General features: G+C 37.0%; 1 protein-coding gene across 3 annotated transcripts in view; it reads left to right on the top strand.

Moving 5' to 3' along the window:
• Positions 1-22,709, top strand: part of IL17REL (interleukin 17 receptor E like) — a 59,714-nt gene that overhangs the window by 22,990 nt on the left and 14,015 nt on the right. For 2 of the 3 annotated variants that reach the window (XM_035337425.1, XM_035337436.1), the window contains 8 exons: positions 5,449-5,476; positions 11,054-11,203; positions 13,647-13,756; positions 15,220-15,334; positions 16,898-16,942; positions 17,792-17,931; positions 18,095-18,166; positions 20,795-20,849. In XM_035337425.1, the coding sequence (XP_035193316.1) occupies positions 5,449-5,476; positions 11,054-11,203; positions 13,647-13,756; positions 15,220-15,334; positions 16,898-16,942; positions 17,792-17,931; positions 18,095-18,166; positions 20,795-20,849 (715 nt within the window). The remainder of the gene's footprint in view (positions 1-5,448; positions 5,477-11,053; positions 11,204-13,646; positions 13,757-15,219; positions 15,335-16,897; positions 16,943-17,791; positions 17,932-18,094; positions 18,167-20,794; positions 20,850-22,709) is intronic. The other variant, XM_035337447.1, reaches the window with a different exon arrangement.

Raw genomic sequence — 22,709 nt, 5'->3', positions numbered from 1 at the left:
TAGGATAGGATAGGATAGGATAGGATAGGATAGGATAGGATAGGATAGAATGGAATAGAATGGCATGGAATGGAATGGAATAGAAATAGAATAGAACAGAACAGAACAGAACAGAACAGAGTAGAATAGAATAGAATAGAATAGAATAGAATAGTTCAGTTGGAAGGGACTTTTTTAGGTCATTGAGTTCAACTGCCTGGCCTCAGGAAATACATGTTAAGGTAGAAATAATAAAATATTTTGGTTCTTACGGCCTTGCAAAACAAAATCTGAGAAAAGATGTATTACTGGCTGTGGAGAAATGGGAAATAAATTCAAAGGTAGAAAGCATCTGTCTAAGTGAAAAGGTAATAAACACAATCAGAAGTCAATGCAAACTAACCATTATTATGTTTGCCTTGGAAAATAAAAGTTTTGTTGTTGTCAGAGAACAGGGCTTCTGGAAAAGCTTGGGCATTGGATCAGTACACACAAAAGCCTGTCTTATTTTAAAATGTTTTTGAAAGGTATTAGGTGGTGTGGCACCTGTGGTTATCAGGGGACTAGGCCCAGTGATCTGAGAGATCTCTTCTAATTCCATGTAGAATAAGATGAATTTGTGCAGAGCATCCCCTCATGACAGGAAATAATAATAATAATAATATAAAAACTTGATTAGATTTGTTATCTTTATCAGCCTTTTGTCTACTATTTGAGCATTGGTTCTTGCAGACCACACTGCATTAAGACAACTCACTCACTGTGTTGTAAGACAACATACAGCCTCTTGCTTGCTTTTGATCAAAGAACATAAGTTGCTGGAATAGAGGGAAACTTCAGAATATGGTTATGTTCCTTTTTCTCTGCCCTGTCCGACAATTTGGCTTTAGACAGTAGTGTAGGTAGTAGCTTTGCTGCTGAGGATATCTCAAAAGGGGGAAACATTTTTCACTTTACATTCACTGACATTAGTGTAGGCATTTTGAATGAATGAATATTGAATATCTGTTGTCAATATGATCCCAAATTATGATCAAAATATATTTTAAGGCATTTTCAGGCATATTACCAGTCCTTACAGAATGAATCTATGAACCATGTACAACAGAGCTGGCAGGCAGACTGTGAAACCAAATTTGCCTCAAACTCTTTTCTGGGTTGATAGAACATTCAGGGAAGAATTTTCACAATACTGCTTTTGCTTCAGTGCCTGGAGGAATAAGAGAAAATGGAAAGTAGGTCTAATCTTTGTTTCTTTCCCTCAGCAATTTCATTTCATGAAAATACCCCCAGTGCCTCCAAATCTTGGTCTTCCTCTGTTGGTCTCACTTTCTTCTGTACAGTCTTTAAACAACACTATGTGATATTACAATTGACTTAGATTGAGAAGTTGCTGTGCTAGCTAAAAAGTTGGCACCACACCTCCTATTCAGAATGCTGCACGTTGGTGGTGTCTGTTCAGATAACCTCTGGCTACAGTTGAGTAATACCACAAATGGGGAAAACCCTAGAGAAACAGGAAAATCCCTAACTGTTTGTACATTGTGTAAGTATATTTTGCTGGGGCTCATTGCCAGAGCAGATATGAATCAAAGATGCTTTCTGTATTGGACTAAAATGTACTATCATGTTCAGGATCATATTTTTGCATAAAAAAACACCCACAGCATTTGTGAAAGGGGAAGAAAATTTCCATTCTGGTTTTAGTGTGATATGTTTTTGTATTGCATTCATCACTGAAAATTCCTGAAAACAAAAGATATAGAAAGTGGGAGAGGAACTTGGTTAATTTATTTGAGTTCTTCTTTGAGAAAAATGGTCTCTTTTGACTATTTTGCAAAACGATTATAAAAGAGAAAAAAAAAAAACAAAACACTATGGTATTGTACAATAAAAAGAAATCACTTATAAAAAGGAATTGTGCTGTGACCAAATGCTTGCTGTAACTGGCAAGTATTTGTGCAAATGCTTGATTATTTATGTAAACCTTCCCAACAACTCCACACCCTGAAAAAACCTAAGCGCCCAAAATCCATTAAATGTTTCCCTACCAGAACCAAAATCAGTGCTGGATTTTTTGATTTTTGATTTTTATTTTTAATTTTTCTGATGGAGATGTGAAAATAAACACGGGATGTTACTGTGTGATCAGAGACCACAACTGATATGAGCAGTAGTGAAAAACAAGAATTAATTTGGACAGACTAGAAGATATAGGAGGTTTTCGTGAACATCCTACAGCCTCATAGAAACAGGTGGTTTGTTTTATTGTCTGTAACTTAATTGATTTACATATGATTTGCATTTTTAAGGTGTCATAACACGGGATCTGAAACATTGGTCTTCTTTAAGTAGAGGTTGGATCTTCCAAGTTTTTTGAGATTTATGTTGTTTACTGCAATGGAATCTTGATTTTTATCTAATACATTTTTGTACTATGATGGTAACCAGAAAGGAGTGTTAAAGAGAAAGTAATAGCCAACTATTTTGAAGACAATCCAAGAAATTTTGACTGGCAATTGGGAACTCTCTCAAACCACCTGACTAGAATATTTTCAATAGTCTGGCTGTAAAATGGCAAATTAAAAATCCAGAAGTAATTTGCTAAATTATCAACCTCATGAGAAAATAATTCCTTTCAGTGAGCAGTGGCTCAGCAATTAGCTGATCAATTAGTTACGTTTTCTTACCAAGAAGGCTAGCTCCCTAACTCACTCACTCACTGATTTTTTTTTTGCATTCAGTTTTGTGTATTTGTCTATTCCATTCCCTAAGGCCATTGAGGACCTCGAGTAAAAGGCACTGCATTCAGATTGTCCTTCTGTGTACTTGTGCAGGGTCTGGTTAGAAATAACTCACAATTTCTTTGAAACTGCAGTTAAAATTCCAGTGGAGTTTTATATGAGCTGGCATGTTCCACTTTTATTGGATTAGTGTTGAACTGAGTTAGTCAGAAAGCTATAGTCTTCCTTCTACTGAGGAATCTGGATCAGAAAAATTAGCAAACTACAAATGAAGCTTTTCTTCAGAAATAATATATAAATGACAAATATTTCTATGAGCTCATTGCAGTAGAAATGAGGTCACATCAGTTAAATTTTTCAGCCCTTCAGGGAGAAATGAGGATTTTATGAAACCATTGAAATAGAAATACTGTTTTAGAACAGTTCTAAAACAGTTATGTAAGGAAGTTTAATTTTCTTTAGAATTCCTTCTTTGAGTGTAGATGTAATGTTTTATAGAAGCAGCCAAAATAATATTTTTAAGAATATCATGAATAGTTTCTGTAATTTGCAGTCTATAAAAATATGTTCCACCTCTGTCTTATTATAAAAAGTGACTTAAGATACCATATTTTATGCCTCTACAACTTTTATGGGTCATAGAGACAAACTGCCAATTATAAAAGATGATAACCTACTCCCAGAAGAGATTATTAAATATAAAAGTTCCAAATGGGCAAATGAATAGAAGAGAATAATAACTAATACAGGTTAGATACTGGTCAGTGGTGTTCTAAGGGCCTTCTTTGAAAACAAACTTATTTAGCTAAAAACTCAGATGCAGCCATGAAGGATAGAAGTGTACACTTATCAGCTAACCCAGGGTAAGATCATACACATGTGCAGCTGTCACAGGGCTGTAATTTCACACCTTCAGAAATAATATGATTTTTCTCTAAAGCTGTGTTTATGGGAGGACAAAACTACCTGTGGATGATGACCGCATTGAAGACAAAGCAATAGTTATTTTTATGTCACACTAATACTTACCCAGACTGCCAACTCTGTATTTTTCTACAACTTGAGAACTTCCAAATGTCCAATGAAAGACTTTTGCTGGCTCTAAAACTCACAGATTGTTGGCTTATTGACAAGGTTGAGAAATGCTTTAAGAGGACTAAGAGCTTCCTGTCCATTTGAGAGCAGAAGAGTCAAGGTGGTATCTGCTCCTTTTGGATGTGACAAATTGTCATGGTTTTACTCGAGTGGGCAGCCGAGCTCCACCACAATCACTCTCTCACTCCTCCCCTCCTCAAAGAGGAAGGGGGAGAAAAGACAACACAAAGAGCTCGAGGTTTGAGATGAGAATAATTTAATTAAAGGGAAGGGGAATGGGGAGAAAAAGAAACAAAAGAAACAAGACCATGTGGAAGCACAGAGAGAAAGGAAAAAAAAAAGTTATTTTCTACTTCCCATCAATGAGCGATATTCGGCCACGTCCCGGGAAGCAGGGCCTTAAAACACGTGCCGATTGTTCAGGAGAGACCCTCCCCCATGAGAGCCCCCCCTTTTATTGCTGAGTGTGACATCAGGTGTTATGGAATATCCCTTTGGTTGGTTTAGGTCAGCTGCCCTGGTGATGTCCCTTCCCCATCAATTGCCCACCCCCAGCCTGCTGCCTCCTGGGGGCTTGGAGGGAGTCCTGATGTTGTGCCAGCACTATGCAGCAATAGACACAACACTGGAGTGATACCAGTGCTGTTCCAGCTACGAGTGCAGAGCACAGCACTGTGTGGGCTGCTGCAGGGAAAGGTGACTCCATCCCAGACAGACCCGACACACAAATGCATCTCTGTGAACGAGATGCTGATTTTAAAGGAAAGTAATGGGGAATATACTTTATGCCATATAGCAAGAAGCGCTGGTATAAGTGTTATGTCAGAAGCTTAAATGTCAGAACAGGAGAAAAATATATTTGTTTGTTTAGTTATAGCTTGTATTTAGCACTTAATGCACAGTATTCAGAATAAGATTTGCTATTTTTATATTCTATAAAATTTTAATTTGTGGTTGAGTTTTTATTTTACTGGGAAAATGGTCATAGTTTGTCTGAAAAATAGCTGGAAACCTGTTCAAATCTCAGTGTCAGCTCACTTTGCCTCTTACAAAAACACTTGCCCACTTGAACATGGTAAGCCCTGTGCCTGAGTAATTTCATTTTCAGGATCCTGAGTGAGATAGTTCTCAGAAATAAAATGACAATTGCTATTCCTTAAATTCATTTGCATTTGCTGTAATAATTGGCCTAGTGTGATCTTCTAAGATTCATCTAACATTCAGAAGAGCTATAGATATATTCCATTAAAAAATCACTTAGCTTCTTTGCCTGATTGTGAAACAATAAAAAAACTATTGGTCAATGTAAATGGCAGTGCATTATAAAATTATGTCTTTATTTGATAGAACCTGAGACTTCTTATAACAGTTACAACTCAGTTGAAAATTCATGAAAATAAGATTAATACTGATCTTGTGTCCCTATACTTATCAGGCCATCAGATGAAGTAGTAGTGTGCATTTCCACGGTATTTGAAATTTTTTTTCATTTTGAAAGTGATTTTGTTATGGTCTGTGAATATGCTTACTTGTTTATGGTATGCTTATATTTGTTTATAATTATTAAGTAATATTAATTTTTATCATTTCCTCAGAACAGTTTTTATAATATTTTTGTTTCTGTTTGCAGGGGATTCATTGTAAAAGCAAACCTTCCAGTGAGTATACATCATTCCCTTTTTACTACATTTGTTTTTGGAAAATAAAAATAATTTATTGCTGATAATAAATCTGCTTTCCTGGTCATGTCACATCACCATGCCATTTGACAGGGTATTTTCTACAAGTTTCCTTGTACAAAACACTGGAAATTGGTAGGCCTTTCCTGGATCCATGTGGCAGAGTGTCCACAGACAGGGAGACACTCAGGCACTGAACTGCGAGTGAGATTCTGGTGCTGTGGGGTGGGACAGTGAGTTGGATACCAGCTGTCCTGAGTCTTATTCTGAAAGCATGATGTTTGGGGGCACGTACTATTGAGGTGGAGAGAAAGAATGTGGCTTTGAAAGGGATGCAGTCAGAAGTCCACATGGAAAAGTCATTAGCTCTCTACTGGTAAGCAGAGTGAGCCATCAGTGGCTGATTCCAGGACTGTGAATGAGTCTTATTTGGATTAGACAGCTGAGCTGATAGTTACACAAACTGCATGGAAGAGAAGAAGAGAGAAACAGGGGTATTGATCTTTACTCTGCCAAGCTGAAGCATGCCTTCATACCTTTGGCAGCACGGGCTGAGGAAACCAAACCCTTCGACCATGGTCTGAAAGGGAAAGACACTTGCAATACTGTTGGTTATGAGTTAGAATCATTGCTAGGTATTACACAAATGCAGATCTAGATAGTGGGGACTCACTACTGGTACCACAAGGTGGTGATTCATTCCACCTATCCTAGGACAAGGTGAGTTACATGCTGGGATGGAAGTGAGAGGGGTTCTCCCTCTTTCTGACTGCCAAAGGTTCTTAGGTGATGCACATAAACTTAAACTAGATATTTAACTCCTAGCTGGATATAGACTTTAGGCACTTAAGAATTTGTAAACTGAAGATCCTTATCTTGCAATATGATGTACATGAAGCAGAGCTGGTTGTGGGTTTTCAGTGCTGCCTGAAAATGACTTATCAGCTATCTTTAATACAAGTAACATGTAGGATGACTCAGCCTTACAAGAGTGGTGAAAAAACATTTTTTTTTATTTTTTATCCTAGTACACTTGTGCAACAATGGGTGTTTACTAATTTCCATACTTCATTTTCTACAGTCATGCATTTTGTTGTTTATTTTTTCAGGTAATATTATCTCAAAAGACCTTAACTATGTAATAAAGCATCTTTGCAGTAGTCAATGTTTTTAGCTGCACCAAAAAGATGACTTTATTCTGCAGAATGTACAGCTATCAGCTCTGTAGCATTTGACAATGGAGCTTTGACTGCCTTCTCCCTCCCATTCTCCCAAACTATTAGTAGTACGTAATGGCTACTGTAGTATTTGAAATTAACTGCATGTTATCAAGACCCCCTGATTTAAGAATCACTCAGAAAATATATTTGGCACAGTATAACACCATGTCATTCACTATCCTTGCAAGTTTGAAATGCTTTCTGGATGCACAATTTTGAAATTCTTTGAATTTACTGTGCATTGAAATCATTGTAAAAGAGAGGCTGCATTTAATCTGTTTCATAAGTGGTGCAAGTACTTTTAAGTTGCAAATATTGGTATTTGTTAACTGAAGTGCACAGTGTGGTTATCTTAGGAGAGTGTATCCAGTTTGTTTATGAAGATGGTTAAATCATCATAGTACACAGATGCAGGAGATACTGTGGTAAATCATATGCAAATAGGTTAAAAATGCTACTGCAATTTATACTCATGGAATTGTGCCCCAGTGAAGGAATTTTAGTGCACAGTAGATATTCTAACAGATTTAGTGCTGTCATGATCCTAAGTATTTCAGATTCTTACAATTCTTGTAGGGCAAAAATACCAGAAAAAAAAGAAAAGAGTTAGGAGTTTTTACTGGGAGTTGCCCCGGGCCTGTTATTAATGGGGTTTCTCTGCATTTTTTTTTTTTTTTTTTTTTTTTTTCCTGTTCTCCAATTTCATCTTCTTTCCTGAGGCTTCAAATTATCCATCTAATCATTTCTATTGCGTATTCATTGCTCAGCTCTGGCTTCTATTATACAAGGATACACAAGGTGTGTTTTGCTGTCGTGACAGTTCTGGCTTGATTGCTGCATCATCAGATAAAAAAATAATCTGCTGTGGTTAAGCTGATGCCAAAAGTACAGGGAAAGTGTCTACATGCTGAATAATAATACTTGGCTTATTTATGCCTGGGTTTATATGTGTCCATAATTAAGGATTCTTTTATTACAGCAACAATCCCTCTCTCATGTAGGGCTAATTACAGTTATAATTCACAAATATAAAATTTAGGCAAGATTTACTCAGCATATGGCTTGTGTAGCAAGATATACCTTTATGTCTTCTGAGGTGTAGATCAAACTCCTTGTGAGAAAAAGAAGGAGGTGTGTACACCAGAGGAAACTATTTAAAGGGGGTGGGGGAGCAACAGGGTATTAAAAGATATTAAGGGAAATTTACTGAAGAAATAGTCAGAAATGAGTCTTCTTTTGTGATTACAGAAGTGTCTGTGATGATTTATAGAAGGGAAATTATCTTCTGTAAACTCTTCCTTGTATTATGTATTAACTGAGATCCAAACTAATATGTCCGTGCATGATCTGATCCATTTAAATTATTATTAATGAATTTTGGAGCATCTTTTGCAATTCTTAAGATGTATCCTAAAATTAATGGAAAGAAAATCCAAAGTGAAAGAGCCTTTTCATTTTATCCAGTGTATTACTTATTTGTTCTTGGTTTTAGGGTAAAAATCATGACCAAGAAAAAATGTCCCTGCTTACAGTCAGGCAGCAGTCCCTAAAAGTTAGTGCTCCTGTACAGGTTAATATACTTTCAATCTTTACATTTAGAGCACTTTTCTTCATGCTTGAAGGGTAAGTAAGGATGTGCTTTGTCCTTCCATCCTACTGTCCATGCATCTTTTCTTTTGGGAGAACTGTGGATGCATCTTCTATGTGAGTCAATGGGCATCCAAGTTTGACAATAATTCTTGGCTAGATGTTGAGGGATGCACCCTTTCCTCATGATTTGAGGTAGGAGTGTTTGGATGCAAGGAAAGTCTCACGTTGCATGACAGGAGGTTTAGACCAGACATTAGGAAGAGTATCTTCATAGAGATGGTGGTCAAACATGGGAATGGGCTGCCAAAGGAAGTGCTAGAATGCTGATCTCTGGAGATATTTAAGAGACAGGTGGGCATGACACTAAGGGACATAGTTTGGTGATTGGACTTGGTAGGTGTGGTGGTTTTACTCAGGTGGGCAGCTGAGCTCCACCACAACCACTCTCTCACTCCTCCTCAAAGGTAAAGGGAGAGAAAATATGATGAAAAGGGCTCAAGGGTTGAGATAATGACAGGGAGATCACTCTACGATTATTGTGATGGGCAAAACAGACTCAGAGTAGGGAGATTAGTAAAATTTATTGCCTATTACTAGGCAGCTAGAGAAGAGAGAAACAAAGAAAACAAACTAAAAATGCTTTCTCCTCATCCACCTTCTTCCTCCTGAATGGTGCAGAGGAATGGGGAATTGGGTCTGCGGCCAGTCCATAATGCTTCTCCTCTGCTAATCCTTCACTGTCACTTTCTGCCCAGGCTCCACATGGGGTCCCTCCCACAGGATGCCATCCTTCCTGAACTGATCCTGTGGGGGCTGCCCACAGGGAACAGCTCTTCAAGAACTGCTCCAGCACAGGTCCCCCATGGCCAGCAGCTCCCCCCAGACCCCCTGCTCCTGTGTGGGCTCCTCTCCACGGGCTGCAGCTCCGACCCGGGGCCTGCTCCTGTGGGGGCTCTCCATGGGCTGCAGCCTCCTCCAGGCCACATCCACCTGCTCCACCTGGGGCTCCTCCATGGGCTGCAGGGGGACAGCCTGCTCCACCAGGGGCCTCTCCACAGGCTGCAGGGGAACGTCTGCTGCATGCCTGCAGTACCTCCTGCCCTCCTTCTGCTTTGACCTGGGGGTCTGCAGGGCTGATTCTCACTCCTTGCTGTCCCAGCTGCTGTTGCCCAGCAGTTCTTTCCCCTTTCGAAAATCTGTTCTCACAGAGGCTCAACCAACATCTTTTATTGGCTCGGCTCTGGCCAGCAGCGGGTCCCTTTGAAGCTGGCTGGAACTGGTTGTTTTCTGACACGAGGCAGCTTCTGGATTCTTCTCACAGAAGCAACCCCTGTAGCCCCCCCACTACCAATCCCTTGCCATGTAAACTCACTACAGTAGGTCAGGTTGATGGTTGGACCTCATGATCTTGAAAGTCATTTCTAACTTAGATGTTTCTATGATTCTATGTTATCCTGTATTTTATGGCAAACACAGTATCATGCCATTGCAGTTTCATACTATGCTCTTCAAAATAGTTGAGCACTTTCTAGGAGTATGTTAAACAGTATGACTAATAAGGTCAAATGCCTTTTTTTTTTTTTTTTTTTTTTTTTTGTTCTTCCAACCTCTCCCGAGGGGGAGGAGAATGGGAAGTGAAATACTTGTTTTTACTTAGGTGTCTTTTAACTTTCATGCTATGTTAGTAGGGTAGGAAGTATTTCAAAGAAACTGCTGTCGAGTAGTTGTGGCTAAAGTGAGGTATGCTGCATTGTAAACCACACAGCCAAGGGACTAAACCCAATTCCCTGGCTATTCATTAAGACAGTCTCTTCAACTCTGATTTTTGGGACTACAAACAGTGTATATGAGATCAATAAGCCTAAGAAATGCATTGGGGGTTAAATCCACTGTATTAACATAAATTCATAAATGAATGAAATAAATTTATAAATGATTTATTTGCAGAGCAGTCTGAGAAGTAGAAAGAGTTGAAATATGGCTAATTGATGAGATCTGGAGCCTTAAGACTTTTTTGTTCTTTTGCATTAGTCTACAGAAATCAGCTGTATGAACCCATCCATGTCCCAAGCTTTTGAGCATAACTAAATTGGCATAGGAAAATAAGATGATAATTAGTAGTTCTGTTCAGAGGTTCTGTTTACACCTTAAATAAGGTCTGGATAATATATATATATGTATATATCTAAATATATGTACAAATCTCTTGCTGTGCCTGTCTAAAGGGGAAAACAATTTCATAGGTGTGAGGGATTTTTCCATGACTAGGAATGCAATGGTGCCCTCTTGTGTGAAAATTATATTTTAACAGCATCTGAGACCATCAGGCAATCCCTCCTAAAATTGAAAATTGCCTATGAGAGTGCTCACAATATGTAGGTATTGCTTAAATTGTTAGTCTAGTCATGATCTAACAGATATGGTTACTTAGAAACAGTATTAATCTAGCTGCACTCTAGACTTAAAGTGTGATTCCTTTCTGTTTTGGGTTAACATTTCCCTGAACCAGGAAATTTATTATGAAACCCCATCTGTAATGTAGTTCTTTGCCACTGCATTGCTAGAGAAGCAGCTATGTACTTGCTCTGGTCCCATGATATCTTTGGTGAAGTACTGGCTTTGCTGAAGTCAATGGTGACTTTCCTACTGATTTCAGTAGAGTTGGAGCTTAACTTTGGTGTTATCTCCCCCCTGAAATATCCTGTATACAATGAGATTTCTCTCTCTTTGTGTTTTACATTTGCAGGTGGCATTTTTAACAGCTTCTGCCATGATGCTCCTACATCTTTATCTTCTACGATACTGAAAAGCATGAAGATCTCAACAGTGATTAAATGTGTCCAAGGAAGCCCATGCTCTCTTCATTTAAACATTAAAGGATCTCTGAGTCTGGATGGTAGGAAGCAGATTTGCTACTGATCATTCCTGTTTACTTTTTGCTTATAGCTGTTCAGCCAAATTTTGTTCCACAGTGTAATACTTGTGTCCAAGGTGTTGTCATTTAGTTGTGTCAGAAAGATTTTTTGTGGAACCGTTTAACTACAAACCAAGATAAAGCTAATGAATTTCTCAAGGGAATGAGAACTGAGATTAATTCAATGCAACTAGAATTTTACTTCTAACATACTATACTTGTCCTCTACCAGTGCCCTAAGAATACTGCTGTTATTTCTTGCTCTCTCACATGCAAAAATCTACACATATATACAAACACCAATTCCATCTGCCCCAACAGAAGAAACAGTTTTTGCTTCTTAAAGTTACAGTTACCTCTCTGGGAAGGAATTGTAAGGAAATGGGAGACCTATTTACCTGGGATATGGAGAAGGTTGAGGTACTCAATGACTTTTTTGCCTCAGTCTTCACCAATAAGAGCTCCAGCCGCATAATCCCAGAAAGCAAAATCAGGGAATGACACAATGAAAAACTGCCCACTGTAGAAGAAGATAAGGTCCATGGGACCATGGTGAGATGCATCCATGGATCCTGAAGGGAACTGATGGATGAAGTTGCTAAGCCACTGTCCATCATATCTGAGAAACTGTGGCAGGCCAATGAAGCTCCTCCTGAGTGGAAGAGGGGAAACATAACCCCATTTATAAAAACAGAAAAAAGGAAGATATGGGAAGCTGGAGGATAGTCAATCTCACATCTGTGCCTGGAAAGGTCATAGAGCAGATCCTCCTGGAAATTATGCTAAGGCACATGGAAAATAAGAAAGTGGCTGGTGACATCCAACATGGCTTCACTAAAGGCAGATCATGCCTGAAAAATCTGGTGGCCTTCTATGATGGGGTTACAGCATTGGTGATAAGGGAAGAGCACCAGGTATCTTCTGCCTGGATTTGTGCAAATCATTTGGCACTGTCCCTCATGATATCCTTGTTTCTAAATCAGAGAGACATGGATTTGACAGATGGACCTCAGTGGGTAAGGAATTGGCTGGATGGTTGCACTCAGCGAGTTCTGGTGAATGGGTCAGTGTCCAGGTGGAGATCAGGAATGACTGGTGTTCCTCAGGGGTCAGTATTGGGACTGGCACTCTTTAACATCTTTGTGAATGACACGGACAGTAGGCTTGAGTGCATCCTCAGCAACATTGCCAATGACACCAAGCTGTGTGATGTGGTCGATAGTGCTGGAGAGAAGGGACGTCATCCAGAGGGACCATGACAGGCCTGAGAGGTGGGCCTGTGCAAACCTCAACAAGGCCAAGTGCAAGGTCTTACACTGGTCTGGATTGGGACAATCCCAAGCACAAACACAGGTTGGGTGGGAAATGTATTGAGAGAAGCCCTAAGGACAAGGACCTGGCAGTTTTTGTTGATGGGAATATCAACATGAGCCAGCAATGTGTGCTTGCAGCCCAGTAAGCCAACCCTATCTTGGGCTGAATCAAAAGAAGCATGGCCAGTAGCTTGAATGAGGTGATTCTCCCCCTCTGCTCTGTTCTCATGACACCCCACCTAAAGTACTGCATTCTGCTCTGGGACCCCTAATATAAGAAGAATAAGGACATATTAGAACGAGTCTAGAGAAAGGCCACAAAGATGATCAAGGGCCTGCAGCACCTCTCCTATGCAGACAGGCTGAGGGAGTTAGGGTTGTTCAGCCTGGAGAAGAAAAGCCTCCGGGGAGACTTTCTAGTGTTCTTCCAGTACCTAAAGGGGGCCTATAGGAAAGCAGGAGAGGGAATCTTTGTCCAGGAGTGTAGTGATAGGACAAGGGATAATGGCTTTAAAATAAAAGAGGAGGAATTTAAATTAGCTATTCAGAAGAAATTATTTACCATAATGGTGGTGAGGCACTGGAACAGGTTGCCTAGAGTAGCTGTGGATGTCCCATCCATGGAAGTGTTCAGGGCCAGGTTGGATGGGGCTTTGAGCAACCTGGTCTAGTTGGAGGTGTCCCTGCCCATGGCAGGGGAGTTGAAAATAGATGGTCTTTAAGGTCTCTTCCAACCCAAGTAATTCTATGATTCTATAATTCTGCACCAAAATGAAATAAAAGCACTGAAATGTTTTGGCATAGTTTATTTTTACTAGCATCCTGCCATTCATGTGCTTAGTGCGTTACCATTTAGATATTTCCTGGTGTGATTCACGCTTAATCATTTGCATGAGAGTTTGCATAATTAAAGCTTTAATTTATAGCAATCTTTAATCCTTGCTGCCACCTTCATTTGTGTGTTATATATAATGCCCCTCTTTTTTTACAGAGATAAAATATATGTGCCTTTCACTTGGAAAGTTTAAGATACACTTTATTTTTTTATTTTTTATTTTTTATTTTTAAAGTTGCTTAAATTACGTTTGAAATCTATTCTTAACTCATTTCAGAAAATATTCGTGGGCTGGAAATATGTTCTCTTTCACTGGACACACAGCAATCTCAGTGCACAAATGTGAGATTTGCCAGGAAAAAAAGCAAGATGCTTAATGGAAAGAAGGTAGACTCCTTTTTTTGGGGGGGGGAGGGGGAGGTAGTTTTTAATGTAAATGTTTATGAGTCTTTGGAAAAAAAAAAAAGTTGTATTCTCTTTATTCTCTGACTGACTTTGTGGAAAACTTCAATGAAATATATTCTTCAGCACTCTCAAATGATACTCCATGACAAAATGTCCTTTTATAACCAGACATTTGATTTTCTACCATTTTCACACTTCTTCCACTTTCCTTTTATCAAGAGAAGCTGCCTCTGCAAAGCCTACTTTTCAAATCAATCTTGTTAGCTTTCTTTTTGTAACTACCAAATTGTGGTGAAGCTTTGTACCTCTGATTGCTAGGAAGCATAATTCCACAGGGACCATTAAGTGCATGCAGATTTAGTTTGGTCCAACCATGTCAATAGATTTTACACATCTAGAAGACAGCCAAGTGCCTAAGCACTTGTGCACATCTGTCCTAAACTCATGATAATAATTGCAAAACCAGAGTACAATTTTGTGCTAAACTAAACACATAAGTCTTTGTTGTTAAAATTTTCAACTGAAAAATAATAAAAAAACATGCTTGACCTACTCTTTAAAATAGAAGATTTTTTGTTTTCAATTAGTGGTGGATAACTGTTCTTAATCCCATACAGAATGTGTTACTTCATGTGATCTGTAATGCTGTATCGATTGCATGTGTGAAACAAAATTCTCCCAAACTCCAGTTGCATTTTACACTCTATCACTTGATGATTAAAAGTCTGTATAGACAGTGCAGGGCTGACAATGAACAATTGGTAGCTTTCAGAGTAAGGTAAGTTTTATAGGCATGGCTCAACAAATATATTTAGTAACATTTTCTTAGTTTCAGTTGAATGAATATAAATGTGACATAATGTTACCCTCTAAAGGCCAAATAGGAGTGAAAAACAGGTGAAAAACAATATGGAATGTAGTAGCTACTTCTGTCAGTGAGGGAATGACCTGCTATAACTGGAACTCAACTTTTGCCTCCTAAAATACTTTCTTAGAAACTTACTAGAATGAATAAATTTTCTGAAATTGCTGTTAAATGTTTAAGCAGATTTTTTTTTTTTTTTTTTTCCTGTTTTGCAAGTGTTTGTGCTTATAAAATGCTTACAGACTAGGACTTCTGGTAGTACAAAAGACCTTTTATCCTTTTGAAGTTCATTGAACATTAGGCACCTGTATTTCTTTTAGGATTATTTGATAGTTTGTAGATATTTGGATTTTTGGAAGTGAAGAAGATAAGAAGTAATGATTCTTTTGGAAATCCTTTAATTTAATGTCACCTGCTCCTTTTACAATCTTAATGCTACAATATCTGAGGATGCTTAATGCTCCTTGTAAATATAAATCAGTTTAAATAAAGAATATTGCTCACTTAATTCTAATAACTAGTGCTTTTAATGTAGTATAGAGTTCTCACACAAACCTGATTTTATAAATGTTTTAAACAGGTGCAGGTACAATTTAATTGCTTTGAAGTCAATGTAGCACAGCACATCTACGTGACCATGAAAACAGTACCAAATTACTGTGACATCAAGATGAGTCAAGAATACTATGTTGAAGGTAGGAAACCATCTTTAAACAGATGTTTTTCAAGAAACATCTTTTCAAAGAGGAAAAAAAAAAACCAAACAATAAAACAAAACCAAAACAAACAAACAAATAAAAAACCCACCCCAAACCCAAATGCAAAGCCAACTCACTTCCTGGGATAGGCTGATCTAAATTGTACTACATTATGTATACCGGCATCAGTTTTATTCTATATTTTGATAATTTATTTAGTGCATGTAAATGTCTGACCTGCTATACAAAACAGAGACTAGAGTTTATATCTCAAAGTACATTAAACTACACTATGCATTTGTCCCAGTTTGCTATCTTGTGACTGACATGTGGTCTTTCTCTGCCTGCAGGTTCAGCCCTGCATGATCTCTGCACATAGGCTGTCTTCTGTTAGGCCTCAGGTGGTTTCAGAGATTGAGGAAAGCTTAATAAGAAAGTGTAAAGAAATAACTTTTTATGTTTATTAGCTAGATGTTCTATCATCTGTTTTAATCTAAGTGGGTAAGACAAGATAACATTGGTCCTTTTTTTTTTTTTTTGGCACACAATGCCTACCAAATAAAAGTAGATTTGGCACTGTGGTCCAACCAGTGTGGCTGGTGCAGGAACGTGGCGGTGCAAAAAATGAAGTGAGACCCCTTTGCTTGATCCACTGCCCATAATTGTCCTTCTTTCCCATCACCACAGCCTGTAGGTGGGCTGCTCTTGCTCATGGCCCTTGGTACAAGATCATCCCTTGCACACAGGATCAGGCATGTTATAGCTGCTCAAGAAATTCTTCCATTTTCTTGATAACTCCATAATTCACTGTTGAAGTAGATATGTACTTTGTGAATGAAGAGGAGAAAAATAAGGCTTTATAAAGCCTAGTTTTAAGCCACTTTACAAGGAGGAACAAACAAATGAAAACACAAGAAAATATTTCCTCAGGGAAATGGCAGTGTGGGAAATGAACAAAATACTGCTCTGAGTTAAGAGCACTTTATGAACTCATTTGGTTTATTAAAATCGAGATTTAAATTTCAGATACACAAATATTAGATATTCTGAAAATGTTGGCTAGCCTCTACTTCTGGAAAGATCCCTAGGAACTAAATACGGTAATTCTTTGCAAGCCTGGTGGAGAATCAGAATAATAAAAATACACAATTGTTTATAGCAGAGGAATGAGTCTGGTAAACAATTGGAGTGACTTACAAGGAAAGAATAAGTGAAATTGTTATTATTTATATTATTATTAGGTACTGGGTAAAGAAGTGCAGTGTTATATCCTATGTGTTTGCCACATTAAACTGCTGATGAGATTTTACAGTAGAAACCCCACACTGGTATAGCTCCTTAATGCTAGTTAAGGTGTAATCAGTGTGTGTAGTAAAGGTACTTTTGCACTGCCCCCCTGCCACTGCACCTTCTGTCTGGAAATTGATGTAAACCTGTCTTTAAAAAGGGGTATATGAGATAAGCTTACTGTTGGTAAGGTACTGGATAATTTGGCAACCTTAGTTACATATCTGTATCATTCAAGGAGCACTGAAGAAACTTCTGACTTCTGTTTTACAGATTGCAAAAACAGTGATGTGGGAAAATATATTCCAGCTTGTTTAGGTGAGCTGATCTTTTATATAACTTGAAGCTGTGAGATATTTCTGGTGACCTATACAATGATGTTTTCATAGCTGAATAAGCAGAAAAAAAAAAAAAGACAATTTACATCTATTGATACTTATATATTGGATAGTTAAAGTCCTGGAAATGTTCGGTGTTTCACCGAAATGACTAGGAAATGCTAGATAGCAGGTAAAAATATTTACAATCTATTTAATACTTAAGCTTTTGGAAATAGGTTTGTGTCCTTATCATGCACTTTGTATTACTAGTTTTAGGTTTTATATATAGACAGATTTCATAATCAGATTAAGATTAATTTGCAAAAATGCTATCCTAATTTTGGGGTACCTGTGAATAATAATAAGATACAAAAAAGAAACTGTATTTATCTGACATAATTGCACATATTTTCAAAGAAACAAGATTGCAGCCTTAGGATGATCAGCTTTTGAAGTAGTATTAGTGTGTCTGTTTCAAGTATTTGTACATGAGCTACATAATATTCATGCACTGAAGTTGAAGTCCAATAAGTAGATGTCCTAGCTTCTCGGTATTGACAATGTTAATTAAAAATTAGTAATATTGAAAGCTTTTCTCTTGAAAATTATTATATATTATAAAATGAGATGACCTCTAGGAATAACAGTATACAAAAAGAGTGAATTCAAATATCCTAGATAAGAATCTATAAATGTTGAGTTTCATCCCTATCAAGTTAGAAGATTCATTCTGTATCTTTTATAAAGCAATAATGAATTCAGAAATATAGTAATAAAGTAATAAAAATAAAAATAAAGTAAGAAAGAAGCAGGTGTAGTAATTCCATCCTTGAACTTTCTTTTTCAGCTGGAAAGTTAGATTATAATGTAGAAAGGGCAAGGAAAATCATATCAGTGAATGTATCCAACTTTCTTCGAGATCAAGATTATTATGTTCGTTTGTGTCACAAATGGTTTACTTGTGAAGATGTGGGACAATTTGCTGTGGTGAGTTAAAGCTTGAAGCATTCCTTTCTTGAACTGGTGTGAGAATTGTAGATAGGAATGCTCATTGAGATCATACGTGTAGGAAATAAATAACCTCCTATTTATTTAACTTTATTGAAAGTTATTTACTGTCCTGGATTCATGACCATCTTTTTCATTTCAGATAAAAGGGAAGGACACCTTAAAATCAGTTTCTCTGAAATATTCTCAGCTACTTCCTTGTCTTTGCATTGAGGTAACAGTCTGGATTTTATATGTACTTGTGTTTCTGTTTAAAGAAATTTTATCTGGGATTTGTGCTAAAAAAAGGAGGAAAAATCTGTAGAAAAAGGCTTTAGAGCTATGTTTTTGACTAAGGTTCATCTGACCTTACAGTTATGTAAATGCAGAAGAGATTTTTCAGAAAACACTAATTAAAACATGGAGATAAAAGGAAATACAATTTACATTAATTTATGCAAAGTACTGTGTAAGGCTAATTTGACTGATTTTTTATAAGTAATGAAAAGACAGCAAATTTTATCTGAATTTGATGTAGAAACATGCAAAACTAAAAGATGAACTGAGAAAGCTGGGGCTTACAACAAGATTTGTATGGTAGATAATACGTCCTTGGAGGGCTAATTCAACTACTTCTGTTGAATGGGGCAATGCTAGTAGAAAGGTTATTTAAGGATCACACTTAGGTCTTACATAAATGTTTTGGGTGATCACATGGGCACAGAAGGTGGAAATGTGTTAATGAGATTTGCTGGAAATGCAGTTGAGTGGTGTAATCAAAACTGAAGAGAATCAAGAGACTAGAGATCTTCATATGTGAAATAACTGAAGGAGGATGAAGTATAATGATATGAAGTGCATGTTTGTTCATGTACGTGCTCTGATAAAACAATTCTTGTAAATTGCAAGTCCTAATTTAGAACTAACTGTGGAGGAAAAAAATCTAGGTGTAATAGTTCATCATATGATGATTAAATGAACATGCTTACATGATGTAAATTTGAACAAAGGTCTACTGGGCTAGATTATTTTAAGCTAACACAAAAGTAAAGGTAAGGCTTTCTATGGAATAATGTAGGCAATTCTTGCATCTGTATTCAAGAATGATTAGCAAAAATGGAAGATGTATATAAAAATCTATACTGGAGAATAGAAAGTCTGAAAAAGCAGAAAGAACATGTGTAACATCAAAGAACATGTGTAAGGTGCTGTGTAAGGAGAAGAGAAGGTTTCAGGGAGACCTCCTTGCAACCTTTCAGTATTTAAAGGGGGCGTATAAAAAAGATGAAGAATGATTTTTTACACCGGCAGATAATGATAAGACAAGGAAGAATGGGTTTAAACTAAAGGAAGAGAGATTTAGATTAGAAATTAGGAGGAAATTCTTCACTCAGAGGGTGGTGAGGCCCTGGAACAGGTTTCCCAGAGAGGTTGTGGATGCCCCGACCCTGGAAGAATTCAAGGCCAGGTTGGATGGGGTCCTGGGCAACATGATCTGGTAGGTGGCATCCTGGCACATGGCAGGAGGGTTGTTAGAACTGGATGATCTTTAAGGTAGGTTCCTTCCAACCCATGTCATTCTATTATTCTATGAACATTTTCATTACCCTGGTAAAACACAGGAAAAGAGAAAATATATTTGTTGACTAAATATTCATCAGAATGGTCACTTATAGGAACATATTTTTTCAAGATAAAAGGATTCTTGCCACAAGAGGAGGATGATAAGCTTAATTCCTTGAATATATTCAGGATATATGCAGATTTTTTCTGATACTCTGATAAGCAAGGTTCTGGAATATCTTTCAGAAAAAGAAATAAAAAGTCACCAAACCAATTTAAAATGACCTTGATAAGATACAAAAATAGACCTAGTTTCTCCATGAATTTTGGTGTAAGTTTTAGTTTCTGGATTAAGATAAATATAGATGTCCAGATGTAGATATCTACATTTGTATTAGATGTCCAAACTCTTTAGTCAATGGTAATCTGGCTAATGCAATCACTGGAGTCTATAAAGTTACTCAGTGAACCAAGTATATTTGCTTATTTTGAGATGAGCTGGATAGCACTGTAGACTACACTGGCTGCATTGTCTACATCTTCATATGGCCACTGTAATAGGAATTTGGGCATTTAATTCACATTCAGATGTATACAGTTTAGGCACCTAATATCACATACCTTAATGTGCAAGTTGAACCAGAAAGTCTCTTCCAAACCTAGTGTTTTTTTATTTATTTATTTATTATTTTTATTTTTTTAAATTTCACTCTGAAAGATAGGAGATCACTAGAAAGATCACTCCTGTCATATATATAGAAAATCCCACAATATAATTGCTGAAAAAACAGATGGAAACTGTGAGTAATAAAAATATTTGCATGTGAATCTAAATAATTAAGTTATAGTAACAGACATGCATAGATACTTGCAGGATTGGTTTAAATATTAGTCCTCAGATTTTAAGGATACATTCTTAACCATAACAAATGCCACGAGATCTTGTATTATGATTCTCTAATGTTTTTGGTTACCCCTAGAATATAATGACACTGTAAGAAACAATGAAAATCAAACTGTGAGAGTTTCTGAATGAAATTGGGCTAAAATATATGACTTAGAAATAGTAAGAATATAGGGGTAGAAGAAATCACCTTAGTTTATCGGCTCCAATCCCCATAGTGATGAACAATAAAATAGATATCTAGTGCAAAATATACTTTAAAAAAATGCTTCCCCAAACTACTAAACATAGCATATGTGTCTTTGGTGGGATGTTTGTTCTGTCACATTCTTTCTGAAATGTTAAAAATGGGTGTTCCTGAAAATCTCTAGTTAATGGTAACTTTTTGGGTTATAGGGTTGGCTGGCAGTTCCAGATGCAAGGAGAATACAACTTTGTCCCTTTGAAAATGGCAAGTATTTTGTGATTACTCTTCATCTGAGCATTTTTCAGCAGTTCCAGTAATATGTCACAATTTGAAATTCATCTAAGGTGAAAACCAGGCATTGCAAAACTGCAAGGAAATCATCACATTGTTATATTGTGGGTAGATGAAATAACTTACCTTCAGAACAAATTGTTCACAAAATTTATGCCAATATAAACACTAAGTAACTTTCTAGTCATTTCCCACATTTTCTGAAGTCACATGCAAGGAATGCTGATGTGAGGTGAGGGCTTTGAAGAAGAAAGATTTGAAGAATGTTCCTGACCCACCTAGCTTAAAGGAGAGACTGGAGAGATGAAGAATAAATCACTTTTTTTTTTTTTTTTTTTTTTTTTTTTTTTTTCCTCCATCCAAAAAAAGCTCAAAAAGTCTTGCTCTTGTGCTGATACAGAAGGAGGAGTATTTTTAAAAATTTCTTCTCTGGTGTCACTTATAACACATAGGAGAGTAGATAACCAGGCAATATAATCAGCATGCCTACTTATTTATTATAATGGATATCTCAAGCTAGCTCATTAAGAGCAAGAACAAAAAAATGAATGAAGGTGGAAACAGGTTTTTAAACACATTTTGTTATGAAACAGGAAATCGGTAATAAATGGAAGATTACTGGGAATTGAGAAAGGGAAATTAATGGGAATTGAGAAAGATGACAGTTAACTGCATATGGAACTTCCTATACATAATGGAAACTATTTGCATAAATTGTTCCAACAAAGTCAGATTTTGGTCTGAGATGACAGCTGAAAATGAAATTCTCATACTCTATAGGTCTTTACTGGAAGTTCTACCAAGGAGATAGAAAAAGTGCATCCTGAAAAATAGTTTTATTTTGTTTAGTCCAGCATATGTACAATTATATTTTTTTTTCAGATGATGCTGAGAAGTCCAGTAAGAGATTTTAGTATTTGATTTTAAAAAAAACAACAACTATGAGAGCAATTAAAAACATCAAACTCCAGCAGTACCTCCAAACTCCATTAAACTGCATAGGCATCCACTGCAATGATCTCACATTCTTGCAGGACCAATACATTTGTGTTAGAATGGAAGCAATTTCCTCTTTAGTTACCCAGGCTTCACTTTTGGTTTATTTTGTTGTGGCAGAATACAGTGACTCTGACCCTACCATCCCTTTGCAGCAATGAAGTGCAGCTTGACTAAATAAAAAGGGAAAGGACAATATTTATGCAATAGAGAGCACTTAAAGGAACGCTCATGCTCTGTCTATAGCTATGTCTATGTCCTTTAAGTCAGATTTGTCTTCAAGGTCATTTTTAAAGCAAAGCCTGTTGGTCATCCACATTATAAACTCTATATTATAAATGCATTACATAATATACATATACATAATGTATACATTATAAACATCTACATTATAAAATTTATAATCTCTGTTCTTAGTAGCAGTTCAGCCTCAGGTTGAGTCTCATGGAGCACAGGTTGTGTTCTTCAAAATTTTATCCCCTCTTCTCTCTTTCTGTCTCTTGGAGTGGTTATGCTTCTCAAGTGCAGGAATTTGGGGTCATGTCCTTTATTTCAGAACATTTCTGAGGCATGCTGCACCAATGGGAATTGTTATGCTTGATGGGAGTTTAATTTGGATGCCTTGTGTTTTCACTCTTCAATGTAAACTTCACTTCTTCATTTTGATGCATTTTCTAGTCATAGGTATTGTTTGTTCACTCCTTTTGAACAACCAGCTGGCCAAGTTTTCAAGTTTTTGCTTCATAAATTTTTGCAGAAATATATTTTCCTCTACTCTACCACTTCTGACTATTAGACAAATGTAAAACTTTCCAAATTATTTATTGAAATGTCAGT

Source organism: Oxyura jamaicensis, chromosome 1 (genome assembly GCF_011077185.1).
Source record: "Oxyura jamaicensis isolate SHBP4307 breed ruddy duck chromosome 1, BPBGC_Ojam_1.0, whole genome shotgun sequence".
In the NCBI taxonomy this organism is placed as follows: Eukaryota; Metazoa; Chordata; class Aves; order Anseriformes; family Anatidae; genus Oxyura; species Oxyura jamaicensis.
The sequence above is the reverse complement of the archived record's forward strand: the minus strand, read 5'-3'. Positions and strand labels throughout refer to the sequence as shown.